This window comes from Notolabrus celidotus, chromosome 11 (genome assembly GCF_009762535.1).
Source record: "Notolabrus celidotus isolate fNotCel1 chromosome 11, fNotCel1.pri, whole genome shotgun sequence".
NCBI classification, from domain to species: Eukaryota; Metazoa; Chordata; class Actinopteri; order Labriformes; family Labridae; genus Notolabrus; species Notolabrus celidotus.
In genome coordinates this window covers 27,973,375-27,999,942 of record NC_048282.1, presented here as the reverse complement: position 1 = coordinate 27,999,942, position 26,568 = coordinate 27,973,375, and the positions used below count along the sequence as shown (strand labels likewise).

Genomic DNA, 26,568 nt, shown 5'->3' with positions numbered 1-26,568 from the left:
AGGCAGGCTCATTAAGTCTGTACCTCAGGCGGCCCCTCCTATTGGCTCCCACCCTGAGAAACACTCTCTGAATCTCTCATACATAACCAGAAAAATGAGAGGATGCTTTGAAGTTCACCAATCTTATTCCTTTTTACTCTCTCTCTCTCTCTATCTCTCTCTCTGTGTGTGTGCTCCCTCCAAGAAGGCAGCTGGCACCCAAAGCTGGAGCTGCTCTAATAAGAAGAGAAAGACAAGAGGCTTATTCTAACTATGAAGCCACCTAGAGTGATTTGCTTGAGTGGGTGTCCCCTCTTGCACCCACATCCCTCTTTGTTTTTCTACTTCCTGCTGCTTCATTAGGCTGAAATCGCTCCTCTCTGCTTGTACTTTCAAGTATTCTAGAAGCAGGAGCACATTCAAAAATGATAAAGCCACCCATACTACAACCTGAGTATGAGTCAGTGTTTTTCCCTCTGACACGTTAGCACACGTATATTTTTTTGGGATTGCTCAGCTGGTGTCAGTTTCTCACTCCAGGTGAGAAGCTGAGCCTTCCCAGTCCTGGCCCCTGCCCACTTGATGGTGTGCTGCTGGCAGGCGATGGCAGAGAGCGTTGGTGTTAAACGTTCAGATACTGTCACCAGTCACGACCTCCTGCTGGGCTGATGGCAGCGTTTTCACCACTCTTTAATCTTTAGAGAGGAAGAAAAATATGCCAATTTCTGTTGTGAGACCTCTGGCAGCAATTTTTTCTCCACTTGGATGAGAGGATGTGTGACGGTCAGAGAGAGTTTAACACGGAGCAGGGTACCACTTTACTGTGGAGAGTAAGAGACATTAATTTCAGTTTGTTTCATCATACTAGAGATGTTTGTGTAACACATTGAATGTATGTATCAAATCTATGTATCGAGTATTAATTTAAAGGGACAGTTTTTTGTCCTAAGTAAGGTTGTATGAGGTACTTGACCCTTTAGTGTTATAACCATAGACAGTATAAAATATGGACGTAGTATCCGTGACGTCACCCATCTGTTTCTGAAGCGCTGTTTTGAGGCCCATCGTCGGCGGCAGCCATATTGCTGCTGTCGAGTGATTGTGACGTAAAGAGGCGGGCTTTGAGCCTCCTAGCCAACAGCTACAGTGTTCGCACCTGTCAATCCAGTCAGCTTTGCCTCTCATTGGAAGACTCTTAATCTCAATATCTTCGAAATTGCCGTGTTAGAAAAAATGTCATCCCTCGCACAGTTTGTGCCGATCGAGAAATGAGCTATCCAGACTACACTCGTCTTTCGTACCAGGCTGTAAACATGTTTATTTCTGCTGTATGTGGTTTCCAGTACGGAGCCAGCCTCAAGTGGATCCTTGATGAACTGCAGTTTATAGCACTTCCGCATTGGACTCTTATTTTTAGATCCGAGGTTGCCGCTTGGTGATAACACAGTGTGACATTTTTTGATGGGCGGGGCTTGGTTGGTGGAAGAACAATCTTCTACACCTATAACCAGCACAAGCTAGCAAGTTGACTTTGGCTTGTTTTCTCTCTGAACATGTGAGGTCACTCGCTCTCTGGGATTGAGAGTGCTACTTGAATAAGTTAACACTGACTAACAGGAGCAGACTGGCTGACCCATGTGGTCTCACTCAGCGGATGGATGACTTGACAGGACTGCCAAAGGTGGAAAGGCACTGACATTTACACTTACCTGACAGAAAAAAAAAAGAAGTGTGTAAGGTAAAGACAAACTAAGGGCATCCAAGTCTAAACCTATATGTTTGTGATTGATTGCCATGCCATCACACATAGACAGGCAACCAATAAAAGGCTTTCCTTCCTCAAATATTCCTCTTAATGCCTCTCCAATTTCTGATTAGAGGTTAATCATAACCCTTAATGCCATTATTCATCAAAACAATAGTAAATATGTGCCAAACTAAGTGTACACTGCATTTGGATAATCGCTTTTGTGCAGTCTTTCTTTTTGTTGAAAAGCAGTGACAGCTGGTGTAGGGTAGAATTTCTGATTTAAAACATTACTTTTACTCCCATTCTGACACCCAACAACACAATATGATGACATTTGAGACTCCTTCCCTTTGGTAGCAATTTGTGTTTGCCTCCAGCTGATAACGTGACATCATTGTGACATCTGCCCTTAAAGGGTGTATAGTAAGTGTGCTACCCACAGGGAAGCCCAGTCAGCTTGACCCCATTGTTTAGAAACTCGCCTTAGAACAAGCATGGAAGCTAGGCTCTCAGCTGCTGCAGATGGGATCAGTTTTACCACTCATTTTAAGAAGGTCTGATACAAATACCAATGTCGGATTTAGTGTGTGCTATTTTTTTGAATTTTTACAGCGTCATTGGTGTTTGCATTGGGCTTCATGAACTTAATTACATGGTAGAATTGATCCCATCTGCTGCTGTAGCCTATATAGCCTAGCTTCCATGCCAGTTATCTGCTCTGTTTCTCAGTGATGGGGCTGACCTGCATTTCCTGTGGTAATACACTTACTGCTGATAAGAACCTCATATAACCCTAAGTTAAAAAAAATAGGCTAGTTAAGTCTCCATTCAAAGGAATAGTTTTGGGTAAGGTTACTTATTCATGTTCCTGAGACGCGTCAGATGAGAACACAGCCAATACTCTAATAAATGTACAGCCGGCAGGTAGTTAGCTAAGCTTAGCTGAGCCATACAGACTAGAGTAGAGAAAATCAGCTAGAGTGGCTCTATTTCACTCTCATAAAATCTGGCTACTCAGGCTTAGAAATAGACATATTTCATCTTGTTTTGTGTGTCGGTGCAGGTATGTTACAACAAGAAGTTGCTGATTTACATGGTGGATTTTCTGGTCAGCATAAGCAGCTTTCTGAAGTCTCTGCTTTTACCAGTAACTGCTTAAAGCTAGGGTTGGTAGTCACGGAAAACTAGCATGAATTTGAATGTAACATGTCCTCAGGACTCCGTCTAACCCCTCCCCCACCTCTGATATGGTCACTGATTCGCGACCATATGATCGTGACTGATTCAAAACCGGTCCTCAGCACATCGTTTGTGTTTTGCACTACGTCAACTCATGTCTCACTCAGCGGTAAGAAAACACCAAAATATTATCATAGTGAAAGTTAAAAACACAAACAAACATGTAATGTACACGCAGGGGGCGGGTAGAACAGCAGGACGGGATTTGATTGGTTTCATAATTTGGCTCCTGATGGCAGGGATTGGTTGGTGTTTTCCCAGGTTTACTCCAGCTGTAGATAGCACCTTTTTTTTCGCTCTTTTTTAAGAACACATTATGTATTGATTGCCATCGGGACATAAAGATCATTTTAACCAGTATAACAAAAAGTGTATCTAAATCTGACTACCAACCCCAGCTTTAAAGCAAAGAAATAGCACACAACAGCCATGTTTCTGCACATGATTTAGCACATTGGTGGATTTTACTTGTGGGCAGAGTTAAGCTAGCTGTTTCCTTATGTTCAGATCTTTTGCTGTGACACACTAACTGCTTGCAGCTTAATGTCCAACAGCAGCCAGTAGGCGCATAGCCTTGCTTAGTTACACAGAAAGACTGGCAGCAGGGAAATCTGCTAGAGTTGATCCTGTAAACGAGAACATAGTGTACTTTCCGGCCACTGTAAAGCTTGTATATGAATATATGTTTTTCTGTGCTTTAATGAATACAACAACCAGAGTGCAAAAATTAACAAATCACCACATTGCAGTTGTGAAGTGCTGTTCTATGTTCTATCTAATAATGGCTATTGTAGAGGATTTAACAAACAGTATCATCAACTAATCTGTAGAGGAGCTGATTTATGCTTTTTTCCTTTCTAACCTTTCAACTGAGCCAACATAGCTGTTTCCCGAAGCGTTAATTTTCTAAGCTAATTAGTTGCTGGCTGTAGCCCATATGCAATAGTCAGATGGACAAATGAGTGGTTAGAAGGTTTTAATGAAACTTTCCACAAGCTATTTCCAAAATGTGCATAATGCAGTCTGAAGCGATGGCTCCCAAACTTGAGAAACATTTTTTGACTTCCTGAGTTGCTCTCTGCATATTTTCCTCTTTTTTTTTTTAATGCCAGTCGACGTGGCCTATCTGCAGTGCTGCAGAAGCCCTCTCCTCTTTCACATTTTCTCCTCTCAGCTTTACATGCAGATTGGGTCACTATCTGCGTGACAGAATGATTAATCGACCTATCAGGGGACAGGGAAAGGGGCTGTGCTGAGGGGGGAGAGTGAGGATGTATGGCAACTGGGTGTAAATGATCTTTGCAGCTCCTCGCTCTGCATTCAAACCCTGGCACCTCCCTCCTCCCTTTATAGCATCCCCCCCTGATAATAGCTGAGTCACATTCAGCGTCAGGTGAGAATACGCATTGTTTTATCTACACAAGCAGGATTGTAAATGAGCCTCTCTGGACCGCCTCTTGGGTAGGCACACAATGTGGTGTATGAGGGAGGGCTCTTCTCTGTGAGATGATGAGCAAGGCTTTTTGACATCCTTATCTCTGCAGCTGCCCTCAGATCAGCAGTGGCAACCAGCAGGATTTCCTGATGCACTTGCGATTAGTTGACATAAAGGTGTAATTGCCCTGTTGACATCTCTGATTGATGGTCATGGTCTTTCTTGTGGATGCTTGTATTGTGCATGTTTGTATTCAGAGCATTTGTGCAGCCTTGAGGCTAAACACAGGGGTTTGATACCTCTGTAAACTTCCTTCCCTGGGTGGTTGCATAAGCAGTTCTGCTGACTGCGTTGTTGTAGGCTTGCTGAGTTAACATGTAAATGTCTTTTACATGGTTGTATTTTGTAACATAGTTATCTCAAGGCCACATCATAGGCTTTAAATAACACATAGAAAGGGAAAAAGACATAGTGGATCGTATGAGTTGATGTTTAAACTATGGTAAAGATGTTTTTACAGCGATGCCACCATTAACTGTAGACTAATTACAGTTTTAGGCCATCCGTCCCACATTAACCCAAACAAAGTGACATACACAACTGAACGAGCGTGATAGTTGGCAGGATTTTGCTGTTAATTGAAGTCAGTGCCTTGTTAGTTTAATTTAATGGCTTAATTACTGTTTAAGTCACATAAAAACACCCTGACAGTTGTTTGGCATGTTCCTATCGAGGCAAAGTGGCAGAAAAACTGAAGGCTGTGGGTGTAGAGTTTCAGAATCTGGCTCCAGCATGTGTTTTACACCATGAGCTGTGGTTTTGGATTTACCAGGGCCTTTTTTTTTTGTCAGTCTCTTGGCTCCCCACCATAAAATGACAAAAGATGGAGTGTTTTTGTAACTACAGAAGGCTACCTTGCAGATATACGTCTCTGCCAGACACTTGGCATTTATCTGACTGTGCAAGCCAGCTGAGATGAGTGCAGCTGGGGGACAGTGTGCCTGCATTACAAGAACTTGTGATGAAGAAGAGATAGCTCTTTGCAAAGTGGTTCGTACATCAATAGAAGGGAGAAGGAGTGATAGGATTCAAAATCCTGGACTTCCTCTAATTGTATTTAGCTATGTTTGAGAAGGTGAATTTGCACTAAGCTGGGGAAAATTACCTTTTCATTGGGGATGATCAATATACTGCCTGATAAAGGGTATATTTTATTATTATTTATTATTCCAATTATACAATTTCATCCAATAAAAACAACCAATCACAGTTCCTTTTATTTACATGTTAAAAAGCCTACACATCCCGACACAGTAGCTGGCTACACTCAGAGAAGAAGAACAAGCATAGCCACAACAAGAGAGTAAAAATGGTGTCACCTGTTTGGATGTTCATGATTGTTTCAGAGGAGGATAATACGAATGCAAAACACATGTCCCAAGTATTACCAGAGGAAAAAGTCCTCAAATCTTTTCAAGGAATCTTTTAAGGCACCTTAAAAGAAGTCATACACAATGCAAGCATTACAGATGTGTTGAGGAAATATGAAGCAGCAGTAGCAGCTGGTATTAGCATAAAAGAACAGAGAGTGCCATCATGCTGGTTTAAGGACTAAAGAGGGTTACCAGCGACAACCCAAAAACTAGAGCAACTAATGACTGACACACTGAATTTACAGCACTTGATGACCCCCCTTTTTTGCAACCGATGCAGTGTATAAAGGAATTCTAGCCATGCCTAATTTGCACTTCTTGTCTCTGGTTATGCTCTTGTGAAATGAGGCATTTGATAAAAAAAACTGTGAAATAGATATAAAGAGTAAAAGTTAAAGCAGACATAGACCAGAAGCCACATACATGGGTAAGAACCAATAGGAAGGGTTAAAATCAAACGGGTCCAATGCAGATGTGCTAAAAACTGCAGTTCATTGAGGATCAGCTTGAGGCTGGCTGCGGAAGTACCGGCAGTCACATACACACCAATTAAAAAAAGACGATCTTTACAGCAGAAATAAACATGTTTACAGCCTAGTACAAAAAACGAGTGTAGTCTGGATAGCTCATTTCTCGATCAGCACGCACTTTACAGGGGCTGAATTTTTTTCTAATGCGGCAATTTCAAAGATATTGAGATTACAAGTCTTCCAATCAGAGGCACAGCTGACTTGATTGACAGGTGGGAACACTGTAGCTATTGGCTAGGAGGCTTAAAGCCCGCCTCTTTACGTCACACTCGCTCGACAGCAGCAATATGGCGGCCGCCGACGATTGGCCTCAAAACAGCTCTTCAGAAACAGATGTCCATATTTTATACAGTCTATGGTAAGAACTAACAGTAAAGGGAGCACATCATGTAAGTAAGTGCTCACAGACTGGCCTTTGTTGACGCTATAGTTTTGTTTTAGTATTGAAATCTTTGGAGCCATTAATGTTCTTTATTTCTTTATTTATTAGGATCCCCATTAGCTTCCACATTGTGGTTGCTGGTCTTCCTGGAGTCAGTTGCTAGTCTTCCTGGGGTTAATGTTCTCATTTCTAAGAGGTTTTCCAAATCTGTGGGCCTTTAACTGAGGAAGAGGACTAGCCAAAGGCTGTCTCATGCCTTGCATTGGTACAACAGCTCAAAAACATCCATATCTTGCATCCCTACTCAAGAGAATATTCAGCATCTAAATTAACAATCTCTTTAGAGAGTGTAAGGCCATTAAAAAAATAATAAATGCAATGGGTTAAACTGAGATGGATTTAGTCATGTATTTAAGGGCTCTATATCTGGGTTCCCTGTCTTATGAGTTTTATTTGAACTGTAACTGGTGTGCTTGATTGGAAACTTTTTCCTTGAAGCAAAGATGAAATCTCAAGTGATTTTCTTATTAAGTAAAGATTGAATAGAGACTAAATTAATAGACTGGTGCTACTGAATTAGCAAGCGGCATCTCATTATTTTGATCAACATTTATGTAAAAGTTTTCATCATTAATGAGTTGATTCAGTTCACAGAAGAAGTTGCAATCACTGTTATTCTATCATTATAATGGATGTCTCCACGTACACAACTAAATATTCTCTCAGGTTGGATTTGGGCCAAGTTCCAAACAGTGTCTCATCCATCAGTGGTAAATAACAAGCAAAGCAGCCGTCAGTATCCCCCCTGTAATCCTATTAAAACTTGGCTAAAATGAGACCATTATGACTGCAGGAGCCCCAAGTCCATTTCAGCAGGGGTAAATTACCATAGAGTAGCAAGAGTTCAGAAACAAAGCTCCACATTATCTCTAATTGAAACAACTCCAGCATCTCAGCTGAGCTCTCTTACTGCAGTAATGCAGCGTCTGATGGATCTAATAAAATACTATGCCTCTTTTTTTTCTTAATGTGTTCCTGTACATGTCTTCCTGAGTCCAGACTGATCAGAGGTCAGTCGTGACTCAGCTGACTCCACTCAATAGTCTCTTCCCAGTTTCCTCAAGTGTGTTTATCATAAATTCAAGATGCATGTCTTGGAACAATTACTATTATAATAATATCCTTGATATCTTGGCACATTGGCACACTACCTAAAATAGCTCAATGGGATCAGATGAAAGTGTCGCTCAGCATGAGGAGAAGAAATTCAGATTTAGAGCACACACACATGCACTGACTCAGAAGGAGATAATCTGCCCCGCTGTGTAAGAAATACCAATTTGCATATATGTTGCATCGGCCTGATTCTGAAATTATCGAATTAACACTCTCCCTACTACTTCTGGTACATTTTTAAATAACATACCCCAGCGTACTAAGGCAACCACATCACTGAGACTTAGAGGAAAGGAAGCTGCGCAGGATGCTCAGCTAGTTCGGCTAGAGGCCAAGCACTCCACCCACCCACGCATAACCCGTAATGTCACAGATGGCGGAGGGCCTCAGTGGGGGCTGAATCATTTCATTGAGGTCACATAATTCCGTGTCTTTGAGGACTCAGGTCGCCTGGTGGCTTGAAACGAGTTAGCAGCCATTGCTCATTGTTCTTTCTTTGAATTCAGCAACCTTTTCACAGTGCCTAGTATTCAATACTTAATTTGCCGCCCCACTGCTCTTGAATGTTGCCCCAGGCTGAAGTCACATGACCCCATGACCAGTTTCTTCTCCTTTTACAAACGCCATTATAAGACGTTTGAAGGGTAATTTATAGAAATCTAAATGTAACTAAAATCTAAAAACACATGCATGTATAGAAACCGGCTCCCGGCAGGCAGCTGTGTGAGCTGCAAAATCGGCGAGTTGTAAAAGCCTGGGGGGGAAATGGACTCTGCCGCCTGGCTCTAGGTTGGTAATTAATTGCTTTTCAGGTTACTTGTTCTTGTGTAATGAAACAGCTGCATGACTTTAGCTCACTCTCCTTGGGTTGTTTTCTCTTGGATCTGACCTGGGTGTTAATAAGCCCTCCATTAAAACAACCCCCTTCCCACTCCAGTTGTCTTATCCGCAGGCAGGGGTTTCCTGTCACTTGGGAGGATGTCACATTGTGTGGGCAGTAGGTCATCACATGCATGACGTCAGATAAACAAGGACATCCCTCGTTGACTTCTAATATGTATAGGAAAGCAAGGAGATGTCATTTTTTTGGTTTATTTAGACACAGTCAGGTGGGAGGTAGTAAGTTAGAGCATGTGGCCTGTGGGCAAACTTGAGTGTTTCTTAGTGACGCACATTTCCCTCAAATAATGAAGAGGACGACATCATATGATGCATATGATGTAATAATCCTCTAATGTGCTCGAGTATGCACACTTAAATCTTTCTATGACATGTTTATGTCTTTAACTCTCACTTATCTAAGCACACATGCAGTCAAGCCTATGGAATACACTTCAAATTTCAGCCCATAGCTTAGGGGTGTGAAGAAGCGAATAACAAGCCACAGTGTCCCTGATCCATGTCTGCATCTTTCTGCCCCTGAATCAGTCATCTTTCTATAGAAAAAAAGGCCACCATATCACTCTGAAAATGTGCTGTAACACAAAACATATCATGTTGAAATAATATGAATTCATGTGCAATGATATTCATAAGTGTGAGAGGCAGAAGTCATCATCTTTTATGGAATTCTGTTACATCTATGCTACAAATCCTTAAGAAGAAGTTACAAAGAAGGTCAGGTGGGGAGAGATTTGGCTCTTTTAGAATAATATTCTAAAACCCCACCATTAGCACTTATAATGACATTTTATATTCTATATCTAATAGAATATAGAATAGGTATGCCATGTGAAAGGCATTTTTCTTGTGTTGCATCCTTTTGAGCATTAAATTCTATGAATTCTTCATATTTTTCTACAAAGATTCATACAAGTAAATGCATATATTTCTATCACATAAAGACTGGATGTGGTACTCTATGATTGAATCTTTTGAAATGAAAAATGCAGCAACATTAGCTCCTCCAGATACTTTATTTCCTCTCAATGTAAAACTATTTCTACAAATATTGATGCCATCTGTCTTTCTTTCTTCTGTCAAGGCTGGTGGAGTTAAGTCATGTTGAACCTCAGTGTACCACATTTTAACTTTTCAGCCTTACTGCCTGCATCCATACGTGGGATTGCTGCACCATATTTGTTTATGTGCTAAAGATAAAATTGCTTGATCCCCCTCCAACTCTGAGCAGTGTGTTTAGTGATAAGGGCCAGATCATGTCTGTAGCTGCGCTGCTCTGGGCCGTGGAGCCGAGCCATTTTGTTTTCACTAATTCTGATGACTCAAATGCTAACGAAATGAGACGTACATTGGGAGATGGAGCTGAAAAGTCCCACACGATTCAGTAATGGAGAATTATATGAAATGCATATTTGGTAAGAGGTCTGTTTGTGATTTGTATTCATCCAAGGGAGGAATCCAAGGAGAACACCGCATCTTGTTTTCACCTGGATGCTGTCCAGTAAAACCACAGTCTGATCTTCATACTGTGCAGCTCCACTGGAGCAGGTAGAGGTTAAGAGCTGAGCTCAAGGGCGTCTCAGTAATGAGCACGAGGCATGCGGTGCTCTATTACCTCCTCTCCAGGATGTGATAGTTGCTCCAGGGATTAAATCACCAATCTCCCACTTGTATGAAAAACTTAATACAAGCTTTGTGTTTAAACTGCATAGTTGTTGCATCCATTTATCAGCTCTCTAGTAATTTCTGAGTATTCATAATTCAGATCTCTTTGATTTTTAGCCAAGTCTCCACTTTGGCTCTAGGAATAGCAGTCTTTCAGCTGGTGCTTTAGTTTAAACTAGAATATCTCAACAACTGTGTGATGAACTGCCATAAAACTTGGTAGAGATATTCATACTCATCAGATGATGAATCACAGTGAGTTTGATATTTTCTTCACATATTGCAGGTAAATGTCCTCACTTATGCTTTGATATAATGTCAACGCTCTTCTGATTGGCTCATTTTGAAAGTCCCTCGAGTTAACACTGAACTGGGTGGATCAGCATTTTCCACCGATGCCCCTAAATCATGGAATACCTTCCAACAGACTTTAAAGCTGACATGCATTCCCTCTTTTGCAAAATTTAAGACTTTGATCTCGGACCACTGTCTCTCAAATTGTATCTGTTTTAATTAATATATTATTTTGTGAATGATTGTGTGTGTTTGTTTGCTGTTTAATGTGCCTGTGATCTCAACGACATTGGAAATGAGGGAAACCTCAATGTCTTTTCGAGAATAAATAAAGGTTTTGAATTGAATATTCTCAATTACTACAAGTTGTATAATATTTCAATGATATTCTTTGTTCTCGAAGGATAAACCACTGGATTTGGGAATTCATAGATTCTTCATTCAGTGCCACCACAAAGTTGATATTTTATCATCGTGCAAAATGCCTCAACAATTAGAATGGATTTTTTAAAATTTGGCACACCCATTTACACTTACCTCAGAATTCAGTGATCACTTCTACAATTCTACAATTTCATTTAGCAGACTGTTTTGTCCAGAGTGACGTACATCACAAGCAAGAATTTAGACTGGAGGGAAAAACCTTAGTAAGTGCGACAAAGTGCTTCAAGTTGATTGGCCACAGGTTCTGCCATCTAGTGCCAGAAGAAGTGCCAGTTTTTGCCTTTTTTTAAAGCTAATGTAGCCACAGCTAACCAGAACAAATAATTCAAGTCAACAATATCGTTCAACATTCAACAGCATTAAATATTCACTTAGTGACACAAACATCTGTCATCTATTGATGAAATTATGTCAGAAATGTCATTTTTCAGATCATCTTTCTAAGACCAAACACCTGCAAATGTTTGGCCTTACAGCTGTACTCAGTCTATGAAGCATGTTAGCAAATATTAACATGCAAACACCCGCTAGCAGCATGGCAGCTTTGCCAGTTGTTACACATTAGCATGCTATTGTTTGCATTTAGCTCACAGCACTGCTATGCTTTGTCCTGATTAAAATCATTAAAGCAGCTTTATTATTAAGACCCAGGTACATGTTACGCAACAGGGGGAGTTAGTTTTCTCTCTTTATTCTCTTATCCTTAGCAGTTTGCTTCCTCAGTTAGCAGATGTTACCTCAGATTTATTGCCTTGTTTAAGACCAAAGAAGACACCAGATTTTCTCATCCAAAGAAAAAGAGTTTAAAGAGCTTACTCTGGAGTGAGCACTAAAAGCATGCTTAAATCAGGACTAATGGTCATAAAACACCAACGTACCTCTGTGTCCTCTCTGTCTGTCCTCTCTGTCACCCTCAGAGTGCAGAGATAAAATATTTTAGCACATACCCATGAATGTTAATTTAACTTGTCTGATGTGAGGGACAGGCAGGTTAGAATACACATAAACCACTGTAGTAAGTGGATGCTTTTAACATTGCACAATACGTATAGGGATGTACAATGCAGAGGAGAAAGTGACAACGGTATTGCTGTTTTATTTAGCAGCACACTCATTTTCAAATGTGTGACGGGTCAAAGCAATTCTGAGTCATTTTCTCAATTTTCACTATAACTGAGTCCCTATCTCGGTATATTACAACAAGACGACGGCTATTTATATCATCAACATGCAGAACAACAGCACCAGTTATTTAAAAGACGTATATTTTAAGATGTATAAACGGCTCCTGGCCCGTGAATAATACAAGCTTATCCTTCCAGCTGTCAGTCTGAATTTGAATAATTTATACGTGGCAATAAATAGAAGCAGAATCTCTGGAACCGACTTGGAGAATTGACACTTGAAAAATGGGAAATTCCTCCCTTTTTTCGCTCCTATTGCAGTGACTCTAATAAAATCAGCGGCAGAGAGTCTCCTCTTGTTATGCTTGATCTCACCCGATCACCCATCACTCCGTCGAGGGGCTGCCTTCAGCTGCATTTGTCACAGTGTGATTTCTGGAACCGATAAGAGCTCTGATTGAACATTTGTTTGGCCTGTTGTGAGAATGGCTTGTAGTTGTTCATTTTGTTTCTTTGTACAGCTACTCACCTTCCCTGGTCAGGCACTGCTGGCTTGAGTACAGGGCAGAACTGAGCCAAAACAAAGGTGTGATTTATCGAAGGAATGATTGTGTTCCTCAAATTTAGCCATACCTGATCAAAAATCAGTGTCTACTGACTTCAGAACGTTGTAAAAATGAAGCTAAATGAAAGTGTTATGTTGGCTGTCATTGTCAATGTCAATGACTTTACAAAATGTATTTATTCCAATATTTATAGAAAACTTGAAAGACAAGGAGGGGGAAAAAATGTTAAATCCAACATTATGGAGTGTTGTTGGCCTAGCGGTCTAAGCGCCCCATACAGAGGCTACAGTGCTCATCCCAGGGGTCGCCGGTTCGATTCCCGGCCGGTCCACCATTTCCTGCATGTCTTCCCCTCTCTCTACTCCCCACATTTCCTGTCTCTCTTCAGCTGTCCTATAAAATAAAGGCAACAAGGCCAAAAATATAACTTTGAATAAAAAAAAATCCAACACTATGATGACTCGGCTTACAGCACAATACTACAAATAACTTAATGCTGCATTTTCCTTCCAAGGCCAGCAAACTAACCACAACTTAGTCATTCTATCATGATGAAATCTACAGAATGATGGTGGGTGAACAAGTTGTTGGTGTTACCCCTTTTCCGGTCACTGCTGTTCCGCATTTCATGCCGACCTGAGTGTCCTAAAACACCCTGTCTTTTATACCCAATCTGCAAAACTCCCAAACTAGCAAGGAAACTTTTTCATCTGTCATCTCACTGGCATGATTTGTGCTGCAGATGAAGCCACACCAAGCGGCAACCTCCGGTCTCAAACTATGAAGCCCATGCGGAAGTGTTATAAACTGCAATTCATCAAGAATCTGCTTGAGGCTGGCTGCAGAAACCACATAGACACCAATTCAAAAAAGACGATCTTTGCAGCATTAATAAATATGTTTACAGCCTGGTTCAAAAAACGTCTTATGGCTGCCGCCGTCGATTGGCTTCAAAACAGCACTCAGGAACAGATGGGTGACGTCACGGATACTTGTTCCATTATTTATACAGTCTATGAGCCACACACAGTGGGAAAGGCTAGCTAGCTGAGTCTTCTTCTGCTGCTGCTTCTTCATCTTCTCTCTGTTATATGGGCATGGCAACCACTATACTGCTTCATAATGCCTCTTCAAGAGCCATTGAGTGACCTGACAGAAACTAAAACCTTGTTTTATACTGTCTTTGTTGAGAAATTGATCTATTTATATGTAGCAGTGATAAACCTTTTTGCCTTTTCATATTAGAGCCACTGTTCCGGCTATTGTTCTGTACTCTCTATGGGCTCAAGGGTGAAATGTGCCAATCACAAGCTTCAACAGATAATTTAACATCATGCAAAGGCGATGCTTCGAGCTGTATGTGTTGTTAATTTGTTTTGGCATGGATACTTTTAATCTGATGGACAGGGAGGCCTTTGGCAAAGACGAAAAATGATTTCACTTTGATGATTATGATGATTAACATCAAGTTTTTAGCTAAATGCTGGTGGTTTTACTGAACTAGTTAAGCAACAAAGACCCAATGATGATGGAGTGTGTTTAGAGATAAAATTTGATTTAAAATCTAAATTATTTGAACAAAGTATTACACACAATAAACCTAATGTAGAAATTACTTTTGTAGTTTGACTCGTTGTGACGACTGCATGTCGGTAATGGATTATCTTTTTATGATTGTGTTTGTAACTTGCAGCCATAAAACTCATCAGCAAATCCAGCAGAACCAGTTTGAGTTTGCTTGTCTGACTGTGTTTAATGTGGTGGCAGATGTAAAGGTAAAGGTGAATGGCTGGGGTATTGACCTTTGAAAGATACAATTCTCTCTCAGTCCCTTTAGCAGCTGCCGGAAATATAATTCACCTTTTGTCTTCGTCAGTGTATTTTGAGCTTTTTATCATGCAAGGATTCTAAAGTTGCATTACGGTGAATTTATTTGGCACAATAACATTGGGTTCAGTATTTCACCATTGGATACTTGTTCATGAAAGCAGGGGCAACTGAGCCTCCCAACTAGCAACCTTACACCTCTTTTTCATTGTGTGGAAATTTTTCAGAAGACTTGTTTAATGTTTAATGAATATGTCAGTCTTAGAACAGCTTATGCCCCACATTTTCTGTCTCTCCTCAGCTGTACTATCAAATAAAGGCATGAAAAAGCCCCACAATGAATTAAGGAACAAGTTTTTGGACATGTACTGCTTCAAACCTTATCATTCCATTCAGGCAGACAAGTTAAACAAACCATGTCTGTGAAAAATTTCATCTTTTGATTCTTTTCTGGTGACTAAATGGAATATTATTACAGCAAGTGTGTTATTACCTTAATCTGTGAATGTTTTTGTCTCTCAAACACATAATTGCGCTTCAAACTTGAAGCCTGTGTGTGATTTTCTTCTCAAATGTCTCCAAAAACAAGAAAATTAGCTTAATGAGCCACTCTGAATATATGCATGTTAAATTTGACACAAAATATGACGTGCCAAAGGGGGAGAAAACAAGCCATCGACAGTTGGGTTCTCACACATTTCTCTGAGCACTGCCTCTCCTTATCACGATGCTTTTTCCATTCTGTCTTTCAGGGACAGTGCGTGCAGCCTAAATGACGAAGTGGAACTTGTTCAAGCATCAGACGACGCCCATGGTTGCTGCTAAGCCAACGGGGGCCAGTGCCTTGACTGTGACTCCAGCCCCTGTCGCGTTAGTGTCCAATGACAACTCCACGGAGCCGGTCGACAAGAACGATGCCTTCGACGAGATCAAAAACAAGTTCCTGAATGAAATCGACAAGATCCCACGTAAGTGCCGGACAAAACCCACACCTGTCCAGATCAAACGACTCAGCCTGATGTGACTCAAAGCAATGATTTTAGGATTAGATTCTCTCTTTAGCTTCAGGCGTTGGCAGCCTCATAATGTCTTTATTCAGTATTGATCACTGGCTGCCCTTCCTAATGGCACAGAAATCTAATTTTCTCCCAATCTAATTGCTAACCTAGCACCTCTCACTAAATATGTTTGGCCTAAGACATGACATGAAGAAGGCTAAATGATTGCTTGGTCAAATGTCAAAGTATTTGCTTGTTTTCCTCTCTTTTCATGTGTGGATCTGATGTCGATACTTCGGTCTGTATGTCCCCCCCTCAGTGCCGTCCTGGGCCATCATCGCCATCGCCGTGGTCGCTGCTTTACTCATTCTAACATGCTGCTTCTGCATCATCAAGAAATGCTGTTGCAAGAAGAAGAAGAACAAGAAGGGCAAGAAGGGGAAGGGTGACATGGGGATGAAGAACATGAAAGGGGGAGAGGTATGTTCCACCGTGAGAAGTCCTATCACATCCACGGGCAATCTACACGTACACTGTGGACGGAGCGTGAACAGTAGCCTGTTTATGAGCGTGTTATGTAACAGCTGTGAGGTTAACAGTTTCACACTGTGCTGGAAGATGGAGAAACATGCATGTAGTGCTACCTTTGACTCAGCTAATTATAAAACAAACTGTAGTAACATCTTGAAGTCCAGTATGTATAATATTACAAATAATTTGTACATGCTGTTTAACTCTTTGATGGCTTTCTAACCCAGTTTATTTCTCCCAGGATTTAATCACACTCTTTATCCATTCTTTCTTCTTTTTTTGTCATGTGTAATGTTATTGTCATTAATGTAATTGTTGCTGTTTCTTTCACTATGCTTTTTGGGATTTGAGTGGAAAATGACAGGACTCTTATCTCTTCATCCCAGCTTTTGTTTTCTAAGTCATTAAAGACTAATTATGCAAATTAGAGGTTAGCACAATGCGGTTATTTTCAGGGCTGTAATTATAATTTTTTACATACATGACTGCTGTTTTGACAAAGTACCATAAGAAAGCATTTAAAAAAGGAGTTATTTTAAAACTTTGCAGTCCCGCTCCTCCCTGTCATTTTCCCTCGCTCCCGTTTAGCGTAGATGACTGCATTTGCTGTGATGACCATTCTTTTGGTGTCTGCTGTGAGTTCAATCTCTTCCTTTGTCTCTGCTCTCCTCCTTCCTGCTTTGTGTCTTATGTGTGCTCCGTGTATCTTGACTGTGGTGGACTTCTCTGCCTACGGTAGGTCTGACAGCACGCGGCGCCCCTCTCTGGCAGCTCTGTGTAAGCGCAGACCAGGGCAGGGGGGAGCGGTGGTGGTGGTGGTTGTGGGTGGTGGGGCTGGGCTTGAAAATGTGGGGTTGGATTGCAATGATGATGACAATGAGTGCTATGGCTTCCTTAGTTTTTTGCAAGCTTAGGTGCTGCGGGTGCTTGAGGAATCTATGGGAGCGATTAAGCTGCTTCGCAAACCCCACTGAACTGATATGCCGCACCAACTGCTATGTCTTGAAAATTCAGAGATTGCAATTTTTTGGCTAAAAATAACAAAACAGAGATGTGTTTAAGTGCCTATGGATTGAAATGAACATGTAATTCATCCTATGGTTGAGCCCTTGAATGACGAGTGCACTCAGCAACTCACTAGAGATCACTAACATGCATGTGCAAGGGGTAAGCTGGGTATTTGTCAAATAATAGCTGGAACTTTAAATAATTGAGAGCTTTGAGCATGTTTCCACCACAACAGGCCAAGATTGTACAACACAACCAAAAAAAACTGACATCTCACACACATATCCTCTCAAAAGATTCACTTACTTGGGTTTAAAATTCATAAGCTTTGCCCGACCCGTGCAAACACGCTCCAAGCTCCACGCCAAATAAAGCTGATTGTATCTCTTGACAAAGACCAGCATATACCCTTGCAGTAGGTACCATTGAATGGCCACAACTTGACTTGAGAGTAACTTTCCTGGATGACCCATGCTGCTGACATACTAGGTGACAGCCATTGACGCCCTCTCTCCCTGAAGCACTCGGGTCTCACTGAGGAGAAATGGTGGGCCAGAATGTTTGCCCACGTTTGTGCATTCAGCAGATATAAAGTTAAAGCTACATTAAACTGATTTAAAACACAATATTTTCTAGATCAGAGGGTGCAATTCAGCCCATCAAGTTGAGCAAAGGGCAATACATTGAGACACACCATGTCTTTATCTTTGAACCCCCACTGGAAGTTTGACAACATCTAGAAATTTTGCAATTTAGCATGATTCCTCCATGGATATGTGCATTTCACTCAGAAAACATGAACAAACATTTTTGGAGTTGACAAAAATTTGTCAAAGGTTAAGAAAAAAAATTAGGTAAGGCGACACATTTTCCATTTTCCATCAGTAAGACACTCAGATCCTGCATTGTGTGGCCTGGCATGCGTGAATGAAAAGCATTTACCACGATAAAGATAGAGAATGCCACATGTACTGTAAGGATATTGTGTGAGAATGTGAGGGAGTTTGCGTGCGTTTTTAAGCATGCATGAGAGCCTGCATGGAAGCAAATGTGTGTGAGAGTACATGCAGTACAGTATGGTGTGCAGTGGGTGTGATCGTGTGCGTGATCGTGTGTGTATTATCTGTCTGTGTCTGTACGTGTGTGTGTGCCTTGTTCCTCTTCCAGCTCATCAGTGAGTAGTTGGACCCTCCAGTCTTACGAAGACATCAGTGTTTTTTCAAGAAGACAGCCATAGGAAAGTAGGCCATACTGAGATATCATCAAGCTTTTGTATAACATCCGGGATAAATCTTTAATATTCATATCAGAGGAAAGTGCTCTCGTTCCCTTAGACACACCGACTCTGAAAGGCCAGAAGACTGAACAGTAATCTGGTGTGATGTAAGGGAAAGATGGATGATAACAGACCACTTGATTTATCTTCTTTATCCTGTAGGTAAATTTCAGGAGCAGTTAGCCATCTGCAAACAGATGGATTTCATTCTAAGAGTGACAAATAAAGGTTTAGTTGCAAAATCTGGACTCTGTGAATGAATTGTAGAATAAATCAGTAATTCAGTTAGCTACGATATTAAGGCCAGATGACTAATCTCAGTGAAATCCCATCAACGATACCAGAATACCAGAGTAAATGCATTAATGAGACTGTGGGATGTCAGTAGGAGATAAAAGGCAAACAGTCGTATTGTCTGGGCTGAAGTAAACCTGTTTGTCAAACAGCTGACACATCAGTCTGAGGATTTTTTCAGCTGCAGTTTTAGCAAGTTTGAGAGGAAAGTGTCAGGAATCACCGCGTCAGTGATTTGATCAAATCACATCTCTCCCTCTGTAGCCGCGTCCTTCACTTCCTCTCAGAAAGGACGCCCTGCTTCTTGTGACAGCTTGGATTTGAATTACTGTACATGAGGTGGATAAAATAACAAGAACACCTTGCACCATAGAGCAATGTATTGCAGCAGCTCTGCAATGACCACTCGATCTGTCCACTTTCTTTTTCCAAATGATCAAACTTTGTTGCATTTTGAAGGAAATAAGCTCTAATATCCTTCAGCTTGTTCACTTGTCACATTGGCTCATCTTTGCTGATACAGCTTTCTGCTGTGTGGGATATGCCGTCACGATTTTTAAGACTTTTTTTTTTTAAACAACTTAATATGACTCACTTGGGTTTAGTCATTTCTGGGATTTGTGTAGTTGTCTGTGTTATTGCTTGTGTAACTGCATTGCAGTGTCCCCTGTTTTGTAACAATTACAGGCAGCTACACAAGTGAGGCATATTAGTGAGATTTAAAAAATCTAAATGTCAAAGCAGTGATAAAGAACTAAAGGTCTGAGATTCACCATTTTTGAAAAGTCAAAAGAGCTTCCAGAGGTTTCTGCATGGCTGTTGTTTTAGATATTGCGATATATTGTAAGGTGCTCCCGTTTCTCTGTCCACCCCTTGTATTTTGACTGTTTTTATTCTGTTGTTTCTCACTTTCTCTCACTCTTTCTTTTTCTGTCTTTCTCCACTCTTTGCACAATAAAATACAGTTCTAAAGAAATTTACACAGCATGTTGTAGTCTCAGAGAATCCCCCTCTACTTAAACAGATTGTACTAATACACTCGTAAAGCTCATGAAGTAAAAGAAAACAGCAAATGGTGTCACCCAAGAAACAGTGAAATCAAGTCAGGTTGCAACCGTGGTCATCGATGAACAGATTGCACTAGTAACACCGGGGTGAGCGGGGGTAAGTGGCAGGTAGGTGCTGTGACTAACCCGACTGCTGATGCCCTGGGTTTAGAGTTCAGCACAGCCGCCACCTCACAGACGTCCCTCTCACTCCTTCTCCTGCCGCCTGCCTCCCTTTCTTTTGTCTCTGCAGAAACAACAGGATGATGATGATGAAGAAGATGATGTGGAACCTGGACTGACCGCAGATGAAAAAGAGGAAGAAGTGAAGGAGAAAGAGAAGCTCGGGAAGCTGCAGTACTCCATTGACTATGACTTCCAGGAGAACAAGGCAAGCAATTGTTCAAGTTCAAATGTTTGCATCCAGTGTTGAAGAGCTGTTAACATAATCAGTAATCAGTGATGACTTGGTTTAATAATCCAGGGTTGTTAAAATACTAAACTTGGATTGATTGAGTATCTGAGTGAAGGACAAATTATCCAAAACAAGATCTGTTACTAAAAACATTTACAGTTTTCGTGTTCTTTGAAGTAACGCTCTCATGGAAAGACCAATTGTTGTGATAATGTCACAAAAATGTGTTCCAGGTTGTAAGCTGTTTAAATTTAGGATAACTGGTTATGTACTACCATTTGACTGCTTCAATACGGATCTCAAACTGAATGACAGCTAGTGAAAATTCAGAGGGATATCTGGCGATATATTTCAAGTTAACACATTTTGATAACCTGTTAGTTAGTGCTACAGCTATTTTAGCTAGCTTTACATTACAAGTAACTTCACTGCTTTGCCAGTTGTTAGCTTGCTTTGCTGTTAGCCAGTGAGTTGCAAGCTAATATTTCTGTCTGTTAGAGATACTTCGTAATAGGAAAGGTGTACATTGTAAACTGGGAATATACATCAAGTTAAAACATATTGATAACCTGTTAGTCACTAGTACAGATAAACTAGCGAGCTTCCCACTAAAGCCAACTCGAACATCAATCCAGGTGTAAGCTTGTTTTACTGTTTGCTAGTCAGAAGAAAGATTTACTGATTGTTGGAGGTACTCCAGGTAATAGTAAGGTGTACATTGTGAGCTGGCATTTCATTTCAAGTTAAAATGTTTGGATATGGTGTTAGTTACTACTATAGCTACATTAACTAGTTTAGCACTACAAATAACTCCAACGCTTTGTGAATTGCTAGCTTGTTTTAGTGTTAGCAAGTAAGTTGAAAGCTTATATTACTGTTTGTTAGAGGTACTACATAAAATAGGCAAGGGTTTTTCCCAAGCGGCAACCTACGGTGTAAAAATATGAGTCCAACGTGGAAGTACTAAAAACTGCAGTTCATCAAGGATCAGCTTGAGGCTGGCTCCGGAAGTACCGGAAACCACATACACACCAATTCAAAAAAAGTCGATCTTTACAGCAGAAATAAACATGTTTACACCCTGGTACAAAAGATGAGTGTAGTCTGGATAGCTCATTTCGGGATCGGCACACATTGAGCACACTAGCTACATTAGCTAGTTTAATACTACAAATAGCTCCAACGCTTTGTGAATTACTAGCTTGTTTTGGTGTTAGCAAGTAAGTTGAAAGCTTATATTACTGTTTGTTAGAGGTACTGCATAAAATAGGCAAGGGTTTTTCCTATCCTGGTGTTAGCAAGAAATGTAATTCCAAACAAAGGAAATGTTAGCTACAGTTTGTTGTTTGTTTTTTTTGAAAATATGACATGATATCACTCACATGATGACCATTTTCAGATTTCATATGTTCATTCAACTAACAACCTGTAATTTAGTTATACAGTATTTCATCAATATGCTATCCATCCTGAGCATGATAAGAAAAATGGCAGTTATATGTATATTTCTCTCTCGGTTTAACTTTACTCTGGTAGCTTGAAAAGCTTTACTTTCTCCCCAAATACTGTTACCATCGTATACTTCACCTTTAAAATAAATGAATAAGTCCCACTCAGGCGACCAGGAGGTAGAGAAGTGCACTACTACCTCATATCTATGCTACTGATGACACCTGATAACAGCCGTTTAGAGAGCTGATAACACCTGAAATCTGCTGAGGGATTGCACGGCATGAGCTGCAGCAACTCTCTCTATTTAATCTCATACCTCCACTCTCCTCCCCCACCAGCTGACTGTGGGAATCCTGCAAGCAGCTGATCTCCTCTCCATGGACAGCGGCGGCACCTCTGACCCCTACGTCAAAGTCTTCGTCCTCCCCGACAAGAAGAAGAAGTATGACACAAAGGTCCACAAGAAAACTCTCAATCCTGTCTTCAATGAGACTTTCACTTTCAAGGTAAGCTGGAACAACGCTCGGTCACCCTTTAGTTATTACTTATTAAAATAACATGTGCGTCATGCCGTTTGATGGGAAGACAGGGCTCATTAGAGGTGAAATGTTCCCCTCTGTCTTTTGTCTAGCCCTAGATTCTGGTTTCTTTCTCACATAGTGCTCAGTTTAGCAGTGATAAAAAGCAGCAGACATATTGAAGGTGTCTGACAAGGAGACTGTGGTGGAGAATCAAATTAAAGGAGAGGTCCACCTCTGGTGCACTGTGCCTGCTGACACAGCTCTATAAAACACAATTCAAACAGATTTCCTTGCTCAAAGTCAGGCAGGTTCTGCTGAAGCTGCATGTTTGGGTAAATATAAGTTCCAGGCCTAAGTCACAACCTGTGCCATGATATACCTTCTAATACGATTTGTGCTTCAGAGGATAATATGTCTCTTAAAGATGAGTGAAACAGGATGTGGTTTTGTCTTCCAGATTCCCTTCCAAGAGATGGGAGGAAAGACTCTGGTGATGTCCGTGTATGACTTCGATCGCTTCTCCAAACATGATGTCATCGGAGAGATTAAGATACCAATGAACACCCTTGACCTGGCAAAGCCGCTTGAGGTGTGGAGAGACCTGGACAGTGCAGATCAAGAGGAGGTAAGAGTCATGCAGAGGAGGGTTGCATTACTCCTACCACGCTACCGTTCTGGTCCATTACTTCTATTGATGTGAGGTGAAGAGATGTATGTTTCACTTAATTCTTTAGGCCAGTAACACTTAAGATATCAATATTTGGGAGTTTGATAATGTATCATGAGATGCAAAAAAAAAGGATCAGCTGATTTACTTATAATTATACAGATACATATTTACAGTTAATACAGGGAGCTCTCTGGGTGTTTTTGAAAGTAAACTTAAGACTTACATTTTAATCTAGCTTTTAATTTGGAGTAATTCATGTTTAGCCCTGGACTGCTTTATTATTATTTTTATTATTTTGTATTATTATTTTAACCATTATTATTTGAATCATTGCTTTAACATATATCTTTCTTATTTAATTATTTATTTATCTATTTATTTCTTGTATTCACCTGATCTTGTTTACGCTACCTTATTTTTAACTTTTCTTTCCACTATTACTTATTTTATTAATTTTACTGTATTGATTTTATTTTATTTTAAAGTATTTTGTTTATACTCCTGTCTTTTATAATTTTACCATTTCTGTTGTTTTTTCGGTCCCTCTGTTATTCTGTGAAGCACTTTGGGCTGCATATTTTTATGTATGAAAGGTGCTCTATAAATAAAGTTGAGTTGAGTTAGAATCCATTAAAGAGGCGATAATAGATATCTTGTATGCATGAAACGACAATGTTACAACATAGGATGGGTAGTAAGTGAGGTCATCTCCTGAATCTTGCAACTCCTCTGTGCTTAATAGAGTTTCTAGGTGCGTTCAAGACCAGTATTCAGCGCTCTATCCCACAACAGTGTTGTTTGGTACCCTCTTACTCTGAAAGTGTGGGTGTCAGCTGCATAAAGAGGCTGTTTGAACTAGGTTATAAAAATTCACTGAGCAGCCCAGTACCCAACAGCGAACAATTAGCAACTAGCTGCTGAATAAAATGCAGCATTTGGAAGCAGAAGAGACAAATATCCGTCAGTGGGAGAAGAGTCCAAAGATGAAACAAAATTAGAGCTCTTATTTTTAGGTGTCAAGAAACATGGCTCCAAATGAATGATTGTGTCGCTCCATAGCTTCTGTTTTTTTCACACAAGTTTAAAACAAAATGTTGGAAATATGCCGGTTGTCTGTCTTTGCCCCAAGCACCCAACACGATGTTACTGCAGGTTTAAATGGAGTATTTTAAGGCACTCAGCCGAGACATCTACTGAGAACAACAGTTTACAGTCAAGAAATAATGATCTCATCAGTGCTCTCTATTTAGCATGCTTTAGGATGGTCACGCTACATTACCTTCAGCACATCTCATGCACTCTTTCCACTGTTATCATGCACACTGTATAAACTACAGACTACTTAAAATGCAACCTGTGAAGAAACTTTTAGATGCACAAGAAGCCCGTTTAAATGTAATCTAAGCAAAATTACTTTTCCACAGAGAGCAACTTGACCAGCTGACTCAGCTGATGACTTAGAACAAAAATAACCAAGGTGTCAATTTAGTCTGTTTACCAGCGTGATTCAGAGAGCTGAAAGAAACACTTTTTGTCTTTCTTACCAACTGCTCTGCTTTCTCTGTGTTTGTGCAGCCTGTCGGGTGTTTTTTTAATCTTTATGCTGCACCTGAATATGAAAAACAGTGTGTAATCAATTAGACCTCCCAAGAGCTCTTGTAAGAAGAAATACACTTCAGTTGCCTGCAGGCTCAAATATTTTATGCATTTAGAAAAAAGTAGGTGTACTTAAGAATGTCTCTGGAGTTATTTCAATTGATACAGTTTATATTTATTATTTACCTCCAATGGGACATTTTGTATATAACAGTGTGCTTTACATGATTGAATATAAAAATCTCCTGCGTCACACCTCCTTTAACTTTCTCCTTGTCTCACCTCTTCACAGCCGGAGAAGCTGGGTGACATTTGCATCTCTCTGCGTTACGTCCCCACTGCTGGCAAACTTACCATCTGCATTCTGGAGGCCAAGAACCTGAAGAAAATGGACGTGGGTGGACTGTCAGGTATAAAAATAGAGCTGAGCATGAAATATTACACTTTATTATTGAATTTTCACGCCTGACATCGTTTCTACAGACACCATGGTGGGCTTAATGTGAAATTTGGATGCTTGTAGCGGGACTGCAGTGTACAAGGCAGTGTGCCTGTGAGCACAGCCATTAGGTCGGTCCTGCTCTGCTCTGCTCTGCTCACGTGCTGACGCTGCAGTGCTTACCATGCACCAGCTCCCGCTCTCTCTGGCTTCAGCGTGAGCCCCATCTGTTGGTGCATCACAGCATTGCAGCCCGCAAACATGCATGTGAAAAGACAATTCTAACAGCCTAGAAATGATTTTGCCTTCTCCCTTGTTTCAGATCCTTATGTGAAGATTAACCTGCTGCAGAATGGAAAGAGGCTGAAGAAGAAGAAGACGACAGTGAAGAAGAACACTTTGAATCCGTACTACAATGAGTCATTCAGCTTTGAGATTCCTCTTGAGCAGATGCAGGTATGGACATGGACTTTGTGAAATCCTGTTTAAGATCAGAGGCAGAAAGAGTACCATGGTGTCTTTTCTTGAGAATGACTTAAAAACTACTGTATCCAAGTAAACACCTTACTATTTGATTTAAAAATACAATTTGTACCTAGCTAATTCAAAGTCCCAACAATCAATAATCAGGGAGGGAAACATTTAAGAATTGCTGGGAACAAACTTTTTTGACATAATAGAAAAAAAATGCATGTTCATGCTGTGTTCTTGTTCACAATTCTTCCTCAATTTTAAGAGAGTATCACCAACTAACTGAAGCTTAGACTGCAGAGGGATATTGACAGGTTAAGCTGAGGAGGGGGATCCACTTATATGAGCCCTTTGTGATGAATCGAACTTATCAGATAATTAGTAAAGTACGTTTGAGGACAATACAGACCCACTTCTAGTCACATAACAAGGAATCCCCATGTTAATGTCACATTAGCATCAAATGAAAGTGTTGCTAATATGTAAAACAAAACATAACTCCAAGGAGGAGTTGTTTGCACAAAACACACCCCTGCTTGGTTAAATACACTCAGTGATTGTGATACCACAGTGTCATTTGGTTTAGCGTAGTATAACCAATATGTTAGATATTGCTGTTTAATGAACATTATGTAAGACCCTTGTCTGCTTTTTTATTTACCAAGAGTAAGGCTATATTACCGATACCATTCTCATGTCTGTGTAACACAATGCTACCTGTAGTGACTGCTTTGACCTGATTTCAGTCACTGTCTGGGTGCGGGAGTGAGGTGTTTTTGACACGCTTCTAAAAGAGTCCATTGTCCAATCCGAGGTTATTGTTGTGTTACTTCTTGCCATTTATTGATTCAAATGAAAAACAGGTACAGAAAACTGTAAAAATACGTGACGAGGATAACAGTGCGGTGTAAGACGCAGTAAAAACCGTGTGCTGTTCCCGTTCCCAAGATCACTGCTTCACCTGTGAAGTAGCATTTACCTGCCCGTTTACCTGAAGTGCCCCTTGTGGTAAATTGTGCAAGTAACAAAACAAAAAACAAAAACAACATAGGTAAAATGGGTCATACACTACCCCTAGCACTAACTTAGCAGAGCTTGAAGCCTTGA

The 26,568-nt window shown here is 40.6% G+C and overlaps 1 protein-coding gene across 1 annotated transcript in view; it reads left to right on the top strand.

Annotated features, from left to right (window-relative positions):
• LOC117821354 (synaptotagmin-2-like) overlaps positions 1-26,568 on the top strand; it is an 83,050-nt gene that overhangs the window by 48,547 nt on the left and 7,935 nt on the right. Inside the window, exons 3-9 of the mRNA XM_034695557.1 lie at positions 15,497-15,712; positions 16,062-16,222; positions 20,151-20,288; positions 22,103-22,270; positions 22,743-22,910; positions 24,844-24,961; positions 25,313-25,446. Coding sequence (XP_034551448.1) covers positions 15,517-15,712; positions 16,062-16,222; positions 20,151-20,288; positions 22,103-22,270; positions 22,743-22,910; positions 24,844-24,961; positions 25,313-25,446 — 1,083 coding nt within the window. The 5' untranslated portion in view covers positions 15,497-15,516. The remainder of the gene's footprint in view (positions 1-15,496; positions 15,713-16,061; positions 16,223-20,150; positions 20,289-22,102; positions 22,271-22,742; positions 22,911-24,843; positions 24,962-25,312; positions 25,447-26,568) is intronic.